Source organism: Cebus imitator, unplaced genomic scaffold (assembly GCF_001604975.1).
Source record: "Cebus imitator isolate Cc_AM_T3 unplaced genomic scaffold, Cebus_imitator-1.0 Scaffold376, whole genome shotgun sequence".
NCBI lineage: Eukaryota > Metazoa > Chordata > Mammalia > Primates > Cebidae > Cebus > Cebus imitator.
The window spans coordinates 18,999-32,327 of NW_016107691.1; the positions used below are offsets into that span (position 1 = coordinate 18,999).

Genomic DNA, 13,329 nt, shown 5'->3' on the forward strand with positions numbered 1-13,329 from the left:
AACAGAGCAGAGCAAGACTCTGTCAAAAAAAAAAGAAAAAAAAAAAAAAAAAAAAAAAAAAAAAAAAAAAAAAAAAAAAAAGGAAAATTGACTTGAGAAAGAGAGGAAAGAAGAGAGAAAAAGGGGAGAGCAGTGAGCTTGAGAACACGTGGCACTCTGGGGGCAGGATGGGAGAAATAGCAAAGGATTTTTATCAACAGAAATTTAATGTTCTGTTTAAGTAATCTGTATTTCTGCAACATAAATCCCTATCTCCTCATCCTTCAGTAATAATGTCTGCATTAAAAACCAACTGTCCAACCGCCTGGGCACAAGGGCTCACACTTATAAGCCCAGCACTCTGAGAGGCCAAGGCGGGAAGATTTTGAGCCAGGAGTTTGAGACCAGCCTGGCCAACATAGTAAGACTCCATCTCTATTTAAAAACAAAAAAGCAAACAAAAACTACCATACTGGATTGTTTTCCTGAAGAAATTCCCATTGGCCACAGCTGGATCCCTAGGAACGCCTCATGACATAAGGTATCCCACTGCCCTGCCTCTGTTCCAATTTCAAACCAGAGGTCAAAATGGTCTGCTGAAGGAAGAGCTCTTTTCTAACCTTCACCACAATCCTCAGCAGGGGACTCCTCCCCACCACACAGGGTCAGAGAGGTCATCCAAGTTAGCTCACTACCTTGCTGGCCCATGGTGGAAGCAGAGCCAGGTTCACCCATCCCCAATGCCAGAGTCTACCTCTTCCCCTGGAGCGTGGGGCCTCCTTTTCAGACAAGCTTACTGAGCTCCAGGCTGGGAATTAAAAGGATAGGAAGGACTCGTGGTTTCCAGGACCAAGGAATCCCAGCTGAGGCTCCAGGAGAATAAGGCAAGGTTTGAGCAGTGAGCCCTAGTTGCCCACCACACCCCTAGCCACCCCTCATGTCCCCTCATAGCATCCTGGCAGCCCCCAGCCCTGCCTTCCACCTGCCTTCTCCCCGATCTGCTGATCCTTGGAGAGGCTAGTGATGATCTTCACATCTTCATCAGTCAGTTCCCCTACAGCGACCTTGTTGTCCTTCTTGGCCACATGGTTGGCCAAGATGACAGTAGCAAAGATGGGGAAGCCATTGGCAGTGTTAAGGGAGCCATCATAGTTGTTGTGATAGATGCCAGTCAGCTCCTGGGGAAAGGAAGGGGCCGATAAGTCAGAGGCTAACCAAGGGGCTACAGGCGGGGTGGGGGCCCATCTCTATGCTGCCTTCCTCCAATTTCTCCTATTCTTGTGTTCCATACTACAGACACCAAGATAAGTAACTCAGTAAATCACCCCCTAAACCCACCATTCCAACAACCCATTCACCAGAGGAGACAAAGCTGTTTGCCCCAGCCATGTAAATCCTAGCCTGAGTGTCCCTGCGACCAGACACCCCCACCAGCCCAGCCACAACTGCTTCTGCCAATTCCCTCTGCAACTTAAGCTTCCTTTGCAGCCTGCCCTGGCCACTTACTATTTCGTCTCCTGGCTTGCAGCTGTCCACCAGATCTGCCAGGAGAATGGCATCCTTGGAGCGGGGCAGCCGGCCAGCCGCCACTTTGCCTGGACTCTCCTGGATTCGGATACGCTGGTAGTTCTGATAGATGGTCTGCAAGGGACACATAGAAGGCCTCAAAGCACTGACTATGTCACCCAACCTTGACCCCCACCAGGGGAGAACAGGCAGGTTTCCAACTCCTGAGTAGCAAATGAAGAGCCAAAGACAGTAGGGAATGAGTGAATGGAGACCCAGCACATCAGTGGAGAGTCCCCACTCCTGCCACCATCCCTCTGGGATGCCCTGCCAGACTCAGCACCTGCTCTATGCTGTACAGCTGAGCTGTCTTGAGTACAGATGCTAGAATCGGGCTGCCTGGGTTCTGTGTCTAAGCTGTGTAATTCTGGGTAAATGACTTCCTTTCTGTGCCTTCTCTGCAACCTCACAGTGAAAATTAAAGCAAGTCATACAAACATCAACCTAGTATCTGACAAATAGTACGTTAGAGGAAGTTTCACCTACCACTTTCAAGCATCAAAGGCCAGCACTGTGCCATGTCATTTAATGTCCATTATCTCACCATACGGCACTGCAGTTAAAAGCACATGCTCTGGACCAAGATGACTGAGCTGTGGTCCTGAGCCACATTCTGGCTGGGTGACCTCAGCCAGTTCTCTAAACACTCTGCAAGTAGGGCCAGTAACAATTCCTGCCTTACAAGCTGTGAAAAAGGACCAGGTAATATGCCACCCACCACCTGGCACTGATCAGTAGTCCATGAATGATGGTTCTAACTGTTAATCCTCTATCAGGTACTATCTCAGGTCCCTAGAAGCAGGGCCTGAGGGGAACAGACAGGGCATGGTAAGAGTGAGCAAAGGTGTGGCTCAGCCAGCATCCAGCCTGCAGCTTCTCAGAACTGCAGAGTGGTAAGGACAGTCAACAGCTACACTAGCAAGGCAGTAAAGGGGTGTGGGCACCACCACTAGGACTAAGAGCCCATTTATAGACAGGGATGCTCAAATACAAAGGCACATGTAATGTGCCTAAGACCTTAAGGCCAGAGGCTTTAGAAGGGTCTCCTGAATATGGTACAGGAGGTTAGTACGGTCCAGGGGCCCCACACAAGCCAGCCAAGTCCCAAGAACAAGCCGAGGGGAAGGCCCAATGGGACTGCAGCCACCCCACGCGAGTGATGATGCCATGGAGACTGGTGAACACACATCCTGAAGGAGTGACCTGGCAAGAAGCAGGTGCTATTTGCCAGATCTTCCCTTGTTTCAAGAGGGGCCATAAACTTGTATGGTTTAAACAAAATTGCCTTACTTAAATATCGGCTTAAATTCCTAAAAACACCATGTAGGCCAAACTAAACCCACTGGCTAGACAGACTGGGTCCACCCCAGGGTGTGGCCAACACACAATCCTATCTTGCTCCTTGCGGCTGCCCCACTTGTCTTCCATAGCCTGAGAGGCCAGTCAGGCCCTGCATATTGGGCACCCCTAAGGACAGCTAGCAGCAGGCCCTGTGTCCCCTCTCACCTCTTCCATGTTAACCTCAAAGGGGCCAGCCGACTGGCACTCAGGACAGGAGCCTGGTTTCACCTCCTGGTTCTGGGACTGGCAGAAAGGCCCCAGGACGAAACTGCACTTGTTGCAGTTGTACTTGACCATGCTGAGCTGGGGCAGGACACCAGTGCAGCTGGTCACCACCCCACTGGTGCGAATCAGCTGGTTCAGGTGCAGCTGTCTGAGGGCAGAGGCAGAGGGCACATCAGATGTTGTGAGCCAGGGAAAGGCCAGGCTGCAGGCGAAAGCATCCCAATACACCGTCCTGGAAACTAGGCCCAGCCCCCACTCTGGCAAGATCCCTCCCATCACACTCCTGTGCAACCACAACTCACCAGTGAAGAGGGTGCTACTGGCTGCACCCCGCCCCACCCACACTGCCACCACTCTCCAGATTCACAACCGAGTCACCCAGCACTGAGCTCAGACCTGCCGTCCTCACCTGCCCTTAGCTCACCTCAGCGAGCGCAGCTCCTCCACCAGAGGCAGGTGAGAGATGCGGACGTGTATGTGGCTGGTGATACGGTCATACTTGGGGTACATGGCCAATACCACCTCCAGGGCAGCCTCGTCAAAGATCTGCAGCAGCTCTGCTGGCGCCTCAGGCAGGAAGTAGGCCAACACATGCTCCCTGGCCGCCAGGTCCTCATAGTTCACCACCAGGCTCTCACGGTTCTCTAGAGGAGGGCATGTTGGGAAGAGAGGTAACTAAGCATGGGGACTGGGCTGGGCTGCAACAATGCCTGTGTGAGAAGCAAGGCCTACCCACCCTAACTCTTGACTTTGACTCAGAAAGCCCAGCTTTCACTTCTAGTTCTACCATGCTTCAGCTGTGACTTAGCTAAGTGACACAGCCTGAGCCTCAACTCCCCACTCCGTAAAATCGGCCTGTCGCACAGTGTTCAAAGTTGCTGGGGGGTTAAATGAAATCTGAGCAGAGTGCCTACCGGACTACAAACATGAAATGCCTTACAAGAGCCTGAAAGAAAACTTATGAATAAACTGTCAGTTCCTGTTCAGGTGTGGTGATTCATGCCTGTAATCCTAGCACTTTGGGAGGCCAAGGTGGGCAGATCACCTGAGGTTGAAAGTTCAAGACCAGCTTGACCAACATGGAGAAATTCCATCTCTATTAAAAATACAAAATTAGCCAGGCATCGTGGTGCATGCCTGTAATCCCAGCTACTCAGGGAACTGGGGCAGGAGAATCACTTGAACCTGGGAGGCGGACATTGCAGTGAGCTGAGATTATGCCATTGCATTCCAGCCTGGGCAATAAGAGCGAAACTCCATCTCAAAANAAAAAAAAAAAAAAAAAAAAAAAAAAAAAAAAAAAAAAAAAAAAAAAAAAAAAAAAAAAAAAAAAAAAAAAAAAAAAAGTCAATTCCTATTACAAAGATCAAGGTAACAATCCAGATTTTTATATAAAATCTGTCCATTTTCAATCTTGTCAAAAAACGCTTTGGTGGCCCAGATATGATCACTGCACAGCCGCAGGAGAGCCCTGGTGCAAAACTCAATGCATTTGGTTTCTCTGTCAGACATCTCGCCCACATGCCCTGTGCTTCACGTGTTCACTCTGCTGGGACAATGTTTTGCGGCGGGATTTATGGAGGCGCCATAGGGAAGCCACACCTTTGCACATGTCGCTGATGCGCTCCTTGAAGACATTGTGGCCATGGCTGTCCACATGAGTACGTAGGAAGTTCTTGAAGCGGTGGTGGATCTCCAGCCGGGGGCCCGCCATGCTCACCCACTCGCGCACAGAGTGGCCCTTGAGGTCCTCCAGGTTCTCAATGCTCTCGATCATCTCCTCGTCCTCCTCGCCGTCCTCCGTGGCCCGCTCAACCTGGCGGCGCTTGCGGGCAGGGCGCTCCTCGTCCTCCTCATCGCTGTCTGGGGAGGCAAGAGACACCTGCTACTGCAGTCATCCCCAGCACCTTCTACTCGCCTCCGGGACTCCCTCCCAGCACCTTGAGCAGGCAGAAACCTGGACCTACCGTATAGAAGCCCACGGCGCATGCGGCCCAAGCCCCGGCCGGCCTCTCGGTCACGCTGTCGCATGGCCCGCTCTGCTGCCTCCCTCTGACTGGCCGTCAGCTCCTCTACATCCTCATCGTCCAGAGCCAGTCCCTCAGCCTCATAAGTATCCAGCTCTGGGATGGCACGGTAATCCCTGAGAGAGCCCCACATAAAACAGATGTGGTTACTGCTGAAAACAAACACCTGAAACATCAAACCCCATCCAGGAACTGGGCCTGTCCTGTAAGGTTCAGAAGCCCCAGTGTGGGTAGGCTTGGCGCCTCCAGGTCAGAAACACAGAAGGCTCCGATAAGGTCTCCAATAGATGAACAAAATATGATCTGTCCATATGATGGATGATGTACCAGCCTTAAAATAGAAGGAAACTCTGTCATGTGCTGCCACATGGATGAACCTTGAGGACATTATTCTGAGTGAAAGAAGCCAGGCACAGAAGGACAAATCCTGTCTAGTTCCACTCATTGAGCAGTCAAATTCAAAGGAACAGAAAGTAGAATGATGGTTGCTAGGGGCTGAGAAGAATAGGAAGTTAGTGTTTAACTGAGACAGAGTTTCAGTTTTCAAACTGGAAAAAAAAAAAAAAAAAAGAAAAGAAAAAGAAAAAAGACTTGTGGGTGAATGGCAGTGATGGCTGCACAACAACGTGAATGTATGTAACGCTGCTGAACCACAGACATAAAAGCGTTTAAGCTGGCTGAGCGCAATGGCTCATGCCTATAATATCTCAGCACTTTGGGAGGCTAAGGTAGGAGGATCGCTTAAGCTCAGGTGTTCAAGAACAGACTTAATATGGTGAGAACCCATCTCTATAAAAATAGAAAATGGCCAGGCGCAGTGGCTCACATCTGTAATCCCAGCACTTTGGGAGACCAAGGTGGGTGGATTACAAGGTCAAGAGATTGAGACCATCCTGGCCAACATGGTAAAATTTCATCTCTACTAAAAATACAAAAATTAGCTGGGTGTGGTGGTGTGTGCCTGTAATCCCAGCTACTCGGGAGGCTGAGACAGGAGAATCACTTGAACCTGGGAGGTGGAGGTTGCAGTGAGCTGAGATCACACCACTGCACTACAGCCTGGTGACAGAGCAAGACTCCATCGCAAAANAAAAAAAAAAAAAAAAAGGAAAAAAGAAAATAACCCAGGCATGGTGGCACATGCCTATAGACCTAGCTACTTAGAAGGCTGAGGTGGGATGATTGCTTGAGTGCAGTAGTTTGAGGTTACAGTGAGCCATGTTCGTGCCACTGCATTCCAGCTTGGGTGACAGACTAAGACCCTGTCTCAAAAAAATAAATAAATAAACAGCCAGGCATGGTGGCTCATGTCTGTAATCCTAGCACTTTAACCTGGGAGGTAGAGGTTGCCCTGAGCCAAGACTGTGCCACTGTACTCCAGCCTGGACAGCAAGAACAAAACTCCGTCTCAAAACAAAAACAAACAAACATAAAAAGTCAAGATGGTAAATTTTGTTGTATATTTTACCACAATTTCAAAACGGGAGGTAGATCTCCAGAGACCTTCTATGCACCCACTGAGAAAAAAAGAATTCAAGGAACCATAAAACATTCGACCAAAAGGCTTCAGAGAGCTGACCCAACTCTCTGTGAGGGCTGGAATTCTCCCTGTACTTTCCCCATCTCTGACTATGCCGCCGTTGACACCCTGATGTCCTGGCTTCTATGCAGTCAGCCAAACCAGCCTCTCTGAAATGGCCACCCACTGTCAACCCTTTGAGTTACTCCAAGACCATCAGATACCTATTTTCCACATTATCTTCCTTCAGATATGGAAGAGAAATAATGCCTTAATAAGGCACCCAATGAGTGCAAAGCACTGTGCTCTCTTCCCTGCAGTACTAAGAGGGAGACAGTGTCATTCCATCTGAAAGAAGAGGAAATGGGTATTTGAGGGGAAGATGTGATTTTTGCCTCTGCAGAGCTGGGTGTCAAAATACAGTCCAAGGCCAGAGCTCCTTTTCCCATGCCATACCGCCTCCCTAAGAAAATCCCCTCAAATGCTTTTTTCAGGTTAAGTGGTGATGAGAGAGACTGTTACTATTTTTCTGCAATAAATGCTGTCAAATGCTTTTTATGCTGTTGATGTCACAAGCAGAACCCAGCCAGGCAGACATCTGAGCTGACTGGACTCTGATTTTTTCCATGTTCTTGGGGAAAAGGTATCGGTCCGATTCTCCCTGGATCTCAAGTCACACAAAATGCCCTCAGCAAACTTCTAATTGGTTAATACAAAAAAAAAAAAAAAAAAAAAGTAAATTAGACTCCATCAAATTTCAAAACTTTTGCACCTCAAAACATTAAAAACATGAAAAAGATACGCCAGATTGAGTAAATAGCTGCAAATTACACATCTGACAGACGACTTATATTCAGAATAAGTAAAAAACCTCTTACAACTCAATAATAAAAAGTCAAGCAACCCAATTAAAAAGTAAGTCAAGGATTTCTCCAAAGAAGATACACAGATGGCCAATCAAGTGTATGAAAAGATGTTCAACATCATTAGCCGTCAGGAATGAGATGCTACTTTATACCTGTGGGGATGGTCAGAATCAAAATGACCAGTGTTGGCAAGAATGTGGAGAGGAATGCAAAATGGTGCAGCTGCTTTTGAAAACAGTCTGGCAGTTCCTCAAAAGATTATAAACATAGGACCAACAATCTCACTTCTACATTGCCAACAGAATTAAAGGCCTGTTCACACAAAAACCTGTAGCAGGCCAGGGGTGGTGGCTTACACCTATAATTGCAGCACTTTGGGAGGCTGAAGCAGGTGGATCACCTGAGGTCTGGAGTTCGAGACCAGCCTGGCCAACATGGTGAAACTGAAACCACGTCTCTACTGAAAATACAAAAATTGGTGTTGGCCGGGTGTGGTGGTGATGCCTGTAATCCCAGCTACTTGGGAGGCTGAGGCAGGAGAATTGCTTGTATCTGGGAGGCAGAGGTTGCAGTGAGCTGAGATTACACCATTGCACCAGCCTGAGCAGCAGATCAAAGCTCAAAACTCCAAAAAAAAAAAACCAAAAGCAAAACCACCTGTAATGAATGCTCATAGCAGCATTACTCATAATCACCAAAAGACTTAAGAAACCCAATGTCCATCAACTGATGAATGGATGTTGTATCTCCATACGAAGAAACATGATTCAGCCATAAAAAGGAACGAAGTGCCGCTACACATGCAACATGGAAAGACCTTAAAACTATACCAAGTGAAAAAAGCCCATCTCAAAAGGGCATATATATGATTCAATTTATATGAAATGGCCAGAATTGGAAAACCTAGAGATACAAAGTGGATTCTTGGTTGCCTGTGGGTCGGGTGAGAACTGAGATGAACTATACGCAGGCAGGAGGATCTCAACAGGACAATGGCCCTGTCCTCACACTGGATTGTGGTGAAGGCTGCATAACTCAGGAAATTTACACTGAATTTGCACTGAATTGTATTTTCACAAGGGGTAAACTCTAATATATAAACTATAGCCAATAAACATTTTTTTTTTTTTTTTTTAAAAACCGCAAAAACAAATGTCATTGGGCTCCGCTTTCTATCACATACCTCTGTACCCAGAAGCCCCCTGCCAAGGGCCTCTCACTCTCTGAAGGAAAAGAGAAGCAAAGAGAAAGGCTCAAGACAGGGAAGGGGACACGGCGGAGGGGCATCTGGCCTGAACAACTCTACTAGGCAGAACTGGGGAGCCATCCAGGTCCCATGCCCTGACCCCAACTCCAGGGTAGATTTATCCAAAGACTCCTCATTCCTTCTAGAGTCTATAGCACATGCAGTCTCATCCTTGGGGGTGGTAAGCAAAGATCTAACCGGTCTGAAGTGACCTTGAAAGCCCCTCGCCTGTCTGACATTCTCAGGACAGCAGGACAACCTGCACAGTACTCTCACATGAGCTAAGGCTGGAAATGCATGAAAGGAGCATCTCCACGAGGCTCCTGGGCATTCACACAATTCTGCTACTATAGTAGCTACCCGATCCCAGCTGGAAACACAGAGTAAGGTAGGAGTAGAAATCTAACCTTGCTCATTCGCAGAGCTTACTCCACTCTCCTAGCATTAAGTCTTAATAACCCGTTTATTTATTTTTGAGATGGAGTTTTGATTTTGCCACCCAGGCTGGAGTGCTGTGGCATGATCTCCACTCACTGCAACCTTCACCTCCTGGGTTCAGGCAATTCTCCTGCCTCAGCATCTCGAGTAGCTGGGACTACAGGCGCCCACCACCATGTCTGGCTAGGCGGTGTCAAACTCCTGACCTCAGGTGATCCACCCACCTTGGTCTCCCAAAGTGCTGGGATTACAGGCATGAATCATCGTGCCTGGCTAACACGTTTACTAATAAACAAGAACGCTCCTAACAAAGGGCCTGGTGCACATTAGGTATAATAAATGTTTGCTGATTGACTCTAAAACTTGATTTATCAGATCCCTCCTCCCCCATACACCTTTCCTTTGAAAAGCTGTGGAGAAACAATGGGCTTCCTGCTTGTGGGTAAACCCCCACATATAGGCATAGAGAAAGGAGAGCTAAGCAGAACCCTGGCACAATTAAGGCCTGAAGAATATCTCAGTTTATAATGTTACTACTCAGTTATTTCCTTTTATATAATCCTTTATATTAGTTTATAGAATTAGAGCTTGAAGATTATCTCAGTGTAGTGTTACTACTCAGTTATTTCCCTTTATATAATCTTCTAAATATAATCGTATAATAGTTCATACTATGAGTGCCTAAAGAGTATTTCCCTACATATATATAATTATATCTTGGCTCATATCGGAGGAATGTCTAGAGTAGACACAATAAAAAGCATGAATTAAGAAATAAGCAGCTTATAATTGGAGGACTGCCTAGAGCAGACACAGTGCAGAACATGATTTAAGGGAAACACAGTTATACCAGGACAAGAATCCATGGCCCAGGCAGCAGCATTCAGTATCATAAAGATACCCGCTGTATGGCAGGCTTAGGGCAAGAGCCACTGCTCCTGATAAAGGAGTTGTAGGACCTTGCTCCAGTTCTTGCGGAAGGCTGCCCTCATAACGGCAATCACACTTTGGTGACTGTGAACTTTATCAGCTCTTGTTACTGTGCTGCTCGAAAAGCATCTTCCTATAGGACTCACTGGAAGCTGCCAGCAGGTGGCGGTAACCCTGACAGCTCTGTCACTGTTGTGTGACTTAAAGCATCCCCCCATAAATCTTCTTAGAAGTAGTTTGCCCATAGAGGTATTACACACTGCACCCTCTTCACTGCACATGGCCCACCTCCATGCCTTGGTGGCCTAATGGGAATGGGACCCTTGCTGTGCACTGTCCACCTCCTAGCCTAGGTGACCTAATGGGGGTAGGCCCTTTGTTTTATTGCTCACAACCCTATCACTATCCTTAAAGATGATTTCACTCGCTGCCCTGCCCCCTTAACCTATACGCAATAAATACTCACGCTTCTGGACATTCGGGGCCTCACCTGACTCTGCTCATAGGTGGCGTGGCCCCTCAAGCCCAGCTGTGTTTTCCTTTTACTTCTTTGTCCTGTCTCTTTATTTCTCAGATCCTGAGCCTCAGCACAGCATAAGGGACACCCCAAACCCTGTGGGGGCCCTCAGCCCTATACTGCTTCCTGTCTTTTTGATTTGGTGTGTCCTATTGGAGTCCTCCAGATTAGAGACCCTTGCATTTTCTGGGGTGCTTATGGAGTTGGGGCTTACCCAGACCTTAGGGTCTAGTCTCTCCAAGTTACATACAGTAAGTTAAAGAGACCTGTGTAATTGCTCTCGAAACCTGTCTCCCCAGAACACTGGACCAAGCTAAAGAGACCTATGTCATGGCTCTGTAAACCTGTCTTCCCAGAACCCTGGACCAAGCTGTGCTCAAAGGCAAGAATGCCATCAGATTCATCTCCCCCCAGCTCCCATAACGAGGCCACCAAACGCACAATGGGATCTCTGCAAAACTATCTGCTGAGTCCAGGGCTTTGAAGGAAATTACCTCTCCATGCCATCTCCAATGAGCTCCTCTCCATCCTCTTCTTCCTCCAGGGGCCCCTCTGTGCCTAGGAGCCCCTCAGACTCATCCTCAAAGGGTGGAAGGTCACGGCCAGGGCTGGAGGTCAGGGCATCAGTGCGCCGGGAGCTCCGGCCAGGGCTGGAGGTGAGAGGATCATTGCCTCGCCGACGCCTGGCTGGGCTGGATGCCATGATGAAGGACTCCGATGATTCCTGCAAGAGAAGATGTCACTATCAGAAAACTAGGAGGCCAGTGAGGCATGATACAGCTTCCTTTTCATCATCAGGGGGACTTCCCTCCTATCTCTCCACCTGTGAGTCTTGTTCTCCAACACACCAAACCCCTTCCAGCCTCCAGATCTTTGCACTTCCTGGTCTCTCACCTGGAATGCTCTCTGCTGAGCAGTCTGAGCCAGTGGCTTCCAAACAGGAGCCAGCTCAAATATCGGGTCACTCACATCACCATCCTTTCTCCATGAAAAACCAGAGGTTTTGTCATTTGCTTATTTAGCTCTTTACAATCTATCGTCTCCCCCTTAAGCATTCGACCTGTTTCAGCACACACAGTGCGCGAGGTATTGTGACAGAGATAGACGGCATACAAGAGCCACCAAAACAAGGGGTCTGCAACTCCGACGTGGAAGAGACAGTACACAAGACAAAGGAGCAAGAAAATACTACGACAGTAAGTGTAGTGTTCAGAACACAGATTACTGGGAATATTTTTTTTTTTAAATTTAAAGGAGTGTAGTGAAATGGGGGCCTGCCTTTCGTGCGCTCAGCGCCGGGCATACAGATGGCGCCCAATAAGCATGTGTGGGGTGAGTAAAGGACAGGGGCTGAGCGGACCAGGCTCGGCTTAGGAAGCCCAAGGGCCCAGATCAGCGCGAGGAAGGCGAGTCGCCAGGCGGCCTGGCGTCACGCGAGGGGCAGGCGAAAAAGCAGCCGCGCCCCGTAGCCTGGGGCTCACCTCACCTAGAGCGCCGACCCGGACCAGAGTCAGAGTACGAGAACCGTGCAGCCTCCACACCCCTGTCTCCCGCGTCCGCACCACCCCTCCTACCCGCCCCGCGCCCACGCGCTCACCGCCATCACAGTAGCACTCTCCTCTCCGGCACTCCAACAACAACCAGGTTTCGCGCGAAAAGTGGCTCACGTGACTCACCAAAGCCCGCGAAGCGCCCGACGGAACGCGACGTCATGACGTCGGCGTTCACTGGCAACCAGCGGGGTCACGAAGGGGCAGGTTAGAGGGTCTGGCCCCGCCCACGCTGTCTGGAGGTCCCGCCCACAACGCTCGAGCTGTCAGGGCCGGAGCCGGGAGTGTGAGGCTGGGCGCTGCACGCGTGCGCTAACCTGCTCTGGCTTGGGAGCCTGAGCCGAGGTAGGAGCTGCGGCTCCGGGAGCCCTGACCACACCTGCCGGCTGCGTGACCTTGGTCACATCAGGACCATTTTACTGACAACAGAGGTTCAGAGCCTGGTTTTCTGACGCCTTCTTACTGTCTTAGAATTTTTTAACTTCTCCCAAAGCTCTAAGGCTCAATGCTTCAAGCAGCTGGACAATTCTGGGATTTTGGAGGGGGTCACAACTGAGGCTTTAGTAGGACTTATCCTTGCCCAGGGGAGCGAAGATGCAGGGAGGATGTTCCAGATAGAAGGATGCCATGTGCAAGGCCGCGGAGGGCACGGCACAGCGGGGATGTGCCAGCCCCTCCCTAGGAACTAGGAGCCCTCCCTAAGCTCCTCCCTAAGACTAGGAGCTTGTGACGCCGGGCAACGGACAAGACTTGATGGAGACAGAATCCAGATCAAAAAAGAGCTCGATGTTTTTCTAGACGGTTTGAGCATTCTGTATTCTGAAGGTAATGGAAAGCCTTTTGAGCAGGGTGAGACGTGAACCAGTGTGGGTTTTATAATCCTTCTGGCTGCCACCAGGTGGGAGTGATTTGAACGAGGCTGAAGGCAGCAAATGAGGAGGTTGCTGTGGTTCTTCTCTAGTTACAGGCAGCTTGGGATAGGGCTTTAGTAGCTGAGGCAGGGCTGAATCGCAGCCCTCTTAGGCACTTTGTGCAGTGAACAAGCATCTCTGCATGGGACACAGGGTAGGGGCAGGAGTGATGGAGAGGACTGGAAATACAAGATGTTTAGGAGGTGGGGATTTT

General features: G+C 49.2%; 1 protein-coding gene across 1 annotated transcript in view; it reads right to left on the reverse strand.

Annotated features, from left to right (window-relative positions):
• Positions 1–12,518, reverse strand: part of MCM2 (minichromosome maintenance complex component 2) — a 25,576-nt gene extending 13,058 nt beyond the window's left edge. The window contains exons 1-8 of the mRNA XM_017507492.2: positions 12,252–12,518; positions 11,149–11,378; positions 5,079–5,254; positions 4,714–4,974; positions 3,536–3,755; positions 3,052–3,259; positions 1,486–1,620; positions 966–1,157 (exon numbers count right to left, since the gene is read on the reverse strand). Coding sequence (XP_017362981.1) covers positions 966–1,157; positions 1,486–1,620; positions 3,052–3,259; positions 3,536–3,755; positions 4,714–4,974; positions 5,079–5,254; positions 11,149–11,378; positions 12,252–12,257 — 1,428 coding nt within the window. The 5' untranslated portion in view covers positions 12,258–12,518. The remainder of the gene's footprint in view (positions 1–965; positions 1,158–1,485; positions 1,621–3,051; positions 3,260–3,535; positions 3,756–4,713; positions 4,975–5,078; positions 5,255–11,148; positions 11,379–12,251) is intronic.
• Between the last annotated feature and the right edge of the window lie 811 nt (positions 12,519–13,329).